The sequence below is a fragment of the Cariama cristata genome, unplaced genomic scaffold, assembly GCF_000690535.1.
Source record: "Cariama cristata isolate BGI_N322 unplaced genomic scaffold, ASM69053v1 scaffold39705, whole genome shotgun sequence".
In the NCBI taxonomy this organism is placed as follows: domain Eukaryota; kingdom Metazoa; phylum Chordata; class Aves; order Cariamiformes; family Cariamidae; genus Cariama; species Cariama cristata.
The window spans coordinates 1-5399 of NW_009616501.1; the positions used below are offsets into that span (position 1 = coordinate 1).

General features: G+C 42.4%; 1 protein-coding gene across 1 annotated transcript; it reads right to left on the reverse strand.

Moving 5' to 3' along the window:
- Positions 1 to 4088: 4088 nt before the first annotated feature.
- Positions 4089 to 5194, reverse strand: GATC (glutamyl-tRNA(Gln) amidotransferase, subunit C; the record flags this gene model as incomplete). The annotated part of the gene is made up of 3 exons (XM_009700190.1): positions 4089 to 4144; positions 4526 to 4629; positions 5028 to 5194. Coding segments are annotated over 3 exons (327 nt in total), but the record flags the coding sequence as incomplete, so codon positions are not given.
- Positions 5195 to 5399: the final 205 nt, after the last annotated feature.

Consider the following 5399-nt stretch of genomic DNA (forward strand, 5'->3'; position numbering starts at 1 on the left):
CTCCGCCCCCTCCCCACCGACCGACAACCATTGGTCACCTGCACCGCCCTGTCGAGCACTCATTGGCCACGACCCGGAGCTCTCGTAGGGTTTTACTCTTGCGTTTTCTTTCAGACCGGGATGCTTCGCGGCTGCGTCCGTTCCCATAGCGACGGGCGACCACGTGGGCGCAGCCCTGGGCTCCCCGGAGCGAAGCCTCTGGGGCGGCCAGCAGGGTGCAGGTGAGGTACCGGAGAGCACGGCCCGCACGTCCCACACAGCGTACGCGTCTGTTGGGGACGTTAATGTACGTTTCAGCCGTGTTACGGAAAGCCTCCAGTCCTGGCTCCCGTGCTACTCGTCCCTGGCGTTGCCTAGTGATCCTGGGCAAAAAAACTTGTTCCTTAAAGTATGCTCAGTCTCCAGTGCGTTTTAATATGCCCACCAGTTTCTGTAAAACACCTTCCCATAGTTGATCAATGCGCCCCAAAGGCTCTTTTATTACTTGCTCCAACCCAGATCACAGACACCGAATTTAACCCAGTAATCTCTGCAACAAAATCTCCTTCGTCCTCCTTGAACTGGGATAGCTCTTTCAGTAAGATGCCCTTTACTGAAAGGAAAGCCCACCCGTGTCGGAGGAAGGAGTTCCATAGCTTATAAATTATCCTTCCTATTCAGGTGTCTGTTTTCAATTTGTCTTTGCTTTCAGGCTAAGTGACCTCTGATAGAATTTTTTTACCCATGTTTACTGAGTATGATGAAGTCAGCTCTCAACTTTGTTCCTTTAGTGAACGGAATCCATCAGACTTCTTAAATTTCATTTAAGGCATCTTTTGCAGACCTCAGTATTTCTGCAACTCTTGCCATTTTTTTTGGTTGTGGGGTTTTTTTGTTTGTTTTCAATGAAGGGAGATGTTTTGGGAGATCCTCAGTGCCCTGTTTTGTTAGTTTCACTCTCCCTGGGGCACTCTCTGCTTATACTCTTGTCAGCAGCTAGAAAATTGCTGTTGAGTCTTCCAGAGCTGGTGATCTGTTAATAACAGGACTCTGAAGCATGTCTATAGCAAACAGCACAGGACAACTTAAAAGAGGTCTTCAAATACTGGTTGGTGGGACTGCCATTTCCTTGTAGAAATAAAAAAACTCAAAAGCAGTCATCCACCTCACTTTTGAAATGCAAATATTTTTCATATTGGTACAGTATAGTTACCTGCTCCGTGTCATTCATAGCAAAAGCAGGGTAACTGCAAGCATCCTTTTGCTTTTGCAAGCTCTGAGGCAACCTCAGAGGAATATACTGTCCCCCAAATATTGAAACTAGATAATGTAGTACTTTTGTCACTCTAGAGTATCTCAGAAATAACTTCTGACTTCAGCTCCCAGATTTCAGCATTCCAATTAGAAGAGATGTAATTCACAGCTTTGCCTTCTCCCTTGCCATCAGGAGCGTGTGTTAGGGACAACTCTGAAAGTTAGGAAATTAAGGGAACTTCTCTGGTTTAATACAGCAGATAAACGGGCATAAGAGACCTGTGTGCTGGCAACTTGGAGAAGCCTTGAATAGTCTTGGGGCCACAGTAAGCAGTTAATTTACAGAACTGTATTTAGTATCTGCAGCACTAGCAATGGTTCTTTGAGTACTGGACAATTTTGTGCTGATAGAACTGAACCTTTTAACAATCTTCCCAGTGCTTACAATGAACTTCAGAAACACCTATGAATCTCTGAGGAGGTGGTTGTGTTTGGTAGCTGCAGGCAAATTTCTATGCATTTATTAAGAAATAGTTAGCTGAAGCAACAAATGTGATGACGACTGCAGGAAATGTCAGTGTGGGTGAGATACATGTTGTTAATGAGAAACATTAAAGCTTGAGACACACGGCTTTAAAGACAAACATTAGAGCCTTACTTGTTAGTCAAGACTATGAAGGAATAGTTTCCCTCAGGACAGAGCTTCAGGGGAAGGCAGAACAAATACGCATAGGAGATGATAGCTGGAGTAGAGGAGGTGCTGAAGAAAATTGGGTAATGGATAAGGCATATAATGAGATTCCTCTTGCAGATGGAGGTTAGATTGTAAGCACTTTTCAGTTGAGGCCTTTTTTTTCTCTGTGTTGCATACCATATCACTGCATCTAGTGGAGTTTTTTCCCGGGGCTCCTATTTACTATCAAAACATAAAATAATCATTATTAGCAATAAAACAACTTCCATTTTCTTTTTACCATAAAACTGAAGAAATCTCCACCTTGACATTTTCTTTGTAAACCTGGAATCTGTATGTTAGGGCTTCTAATCCAATTTTATATCTTACAGATCTACATAGTAGTGGAAAAACCTTAGCAGGGGTAAGTCAAGTTATCTCCGTTATCTCCATGATCTCCAGGGAAACTAGATAAATTTACATGTCAGAATCTGGCTTCCTTTTATTGTTTTTTTTCAACTCAAACGGATTTTTTTTTATTTTTGCCGTATCTATTAACCACTGAGAAAATATGAGTTACTTAACAAATATGTATGATGTTTGCCTTACTGCAGTTTCCAGGAATTTACAGGTAGCGATTTTATTACATGACTCCTTAACTGTATTTATTCACTTGCCAGGGTTTATAAATTGCATTATGGCAGAATACGATAGAGATCCGGACCCACTTGCACGTTGAGGCCCTGCAGTGACAGCAGGTGAATCGGCACCATGAAGGGCGTCTCGTCCCCCACCCAAGGGTGCAGCCGGGGGCCAGTGGGGCTTTGCACCATCCCGTGGGGCACAGCACCCACCACATTAGACACACCGAGGGCAGGCTGAGGCACTAACGTATTCTGCCCCATAGGCAGCTCATCTGGCCTTTGCGAGGGTTTCCGTTTTGGTGGGTGCAGGTGTCTGAGTGAGGGCTGTAATTCCCGTATTAGGGGTGAAGTTGCAACAAACCCCTTCATTAAGGAAATATGTGTTTTCCACTTCAAATGAAGTTTGGGCTGTGGGGAACAAGCATCAGGCAGACTGTTCTCTCACTGTATTGATACCTGGGGTTGCCTCAACTCAGGTGCAGGACCTTGCACTTGACCTTGTTGAAGCTCATGAGGTTGCTGAAGCTCATTGCTTCCTGCTAGCAATGTCTGCCCGCATCACCGAAGAGTACCAGGGTACCTGTATTTCTAAAACCTGTTCCAACAAACAATAAAAGTAACACTGCGTATTTAGTTTCCTGTGCCAACAGAACAAAAATGCCAAGTTCACAAGTAATAACATTCTTTATTTACAAGCTTAGCACACAAGATGTTTTAAGTAACACAAACAACTGCAGTGCTTTCTTTGAAATGGAAAAATGGTTTAATCCAGAAAATATTGCTGGTGTCACTACAGACACATATCTGTGGACAGAAATAGTTACAGCAAAGATTTTTTTATTTTAGAGCAGCTACTTCTGTGCTTGAAAAGTACTTTTTGAAATTACGTACAACTCCAGGTATTTAACTTGTGAGAATGAAAATAGAAAGTGGGAAATAGAAAGTAACCCATACAGACATGGAGCACAAAGATAAAATGGAAATATTCAGTAGAAGCAAAGTATTTGAGTGAATCATGTTCTTGAAGTGCCTTTTCTTCCATAACGAAAACCTGAGGTCTGTCCGTACGTCTCAGAGAGACTCAGCAACGCTATGGACTCCTCTTCCACATCAGACTTTGTTACTTCTGACAGGGTCAGAGCCAGAGTCGAGCTAAAGGTGAGAAATACGCAAATACAGCCTTCCAACCTCTCTTGTTTTCCTGACAGCCTCGTTGAGGAAAAATACAGTGTTCTGGGTTTTTTAATCATTATCTTCTAATGTTCTCTTTAAAGCCTTTAAACCATTCAGTATCTTAAAGATTAAGATACTTAAATTCACTTTGCTAAATAAAAGCACTAAGGTCATCTGTCATGCTGCCTTCCAGCTTCATAAACACTATTTCCGTAGCACTTTTTACACTTTCCTTCTTCTGTAAATTGTCTTGCAAATACTCTTCTTTCAATCAAAATACATGCCAGAGTGTTTCAGCTGTGACTGCACAAAAGTTAATTTTCCCAAATAAAATACCTAAACAGCGTTTGGGTTCTGGGCTTTTGCTATGAGTCCCGCAGAAAAGATTCTCGTTCTTCTAGCTTTGGTAAAGGGATGTTACCTGACAGAAAACAAAGAGAAAGTTGCGTGAGACCAGCTGCAAGTTACCTTCTGGGTAGTACAACTTAGAAAAAGGCTTCTCCAGTTTATTCTAAGTATGTAAGGGCAGCTTAAATTTCCTGAACAAGTAAGGGAAGCAAGTCCTGTCTGACTTTCTGTAAATGATCATTCAACATGGGCAGTAACTTTAGAGTAAGATTAGCTTCTGTACTACTTTTGGACCTATAGATTGCAGACTCTTTTATACAGATGGCTACAGTTATTTATTTTAGTACTTCCTTATTATTAGCTAGTATTTCTGAAGGTTCATGCAGCTATGGTATGTTATATTCCTCAGGTTAAGTCAGGCAAGATTAAGTGTTTTTTATAAGCAAGACATTACCTGGTGGGGCTACAAAATATTCCTCTACTTTCTCTCTTGCATTTTTCAGCAGCTCGTTTGTGCAGTTACCTTCTGTAACATCATCTTCTCTGAGATACAGACACCTGAAGAAGAAAGGTTACTGGCCTGTCTTTAAGCTGTTCTATGAACATGAAGTAGGAATTGTGGCTTATCGCTAAACCGGGTTTTGGTCTTAAGGAAGCAGTAAGAGAAGTATTGGAATATTTTGAAGTAAGAATGCACTGACAGGTATCTGGGGAGCAGCGTGTGCTGATCATTCATGACAAGTAAAATAAACGAATTGGAGTTCATCTTTGCTATGCTTACACATAAAGATCATGGGTGCCCATGACATCTTCCTTCCACACAACATCATGGTAAGACTTTTCTGTAAGCAAAGGGGCCAAATGCACAACCAGGGTGATTCCTGGGGAGGGGGGAGTTACAAAAGGAAATAGTTTGACACCTTAACAGTTAAAAGGAGGCTGCTGTGACTCATTACCTGTCCTCCAGGACTGAATCCATCGGTTCCACGCCATCGGTGTTTACTTCATGAAGCTGATCAGCAAAGCGGATTGCTTTCTGCAGCCTCTCTACGCCCTCTGAATCACGGAAATCAACCAAGGCCAGGTGTTCCAAGTGATCCAGCACTTCCACCGTCACTTTTTGCTGTACAAAGAGACAAGTATGGGCAGAAAAGGCAAAAGTGAGCAAGTTTAATATAGCGCTACTTTTTTTAACTGAAAACTTGTTACATGGCAAAACCCCGACTTTAACTGCGCTGGGACACGTTGATTCCCTGTACTTTCCTGGAAAATTAATCGAACTCCTATTTTTCCTCCTTCTAGCCTCCTGCCTAGGGAAGGGCAAACCG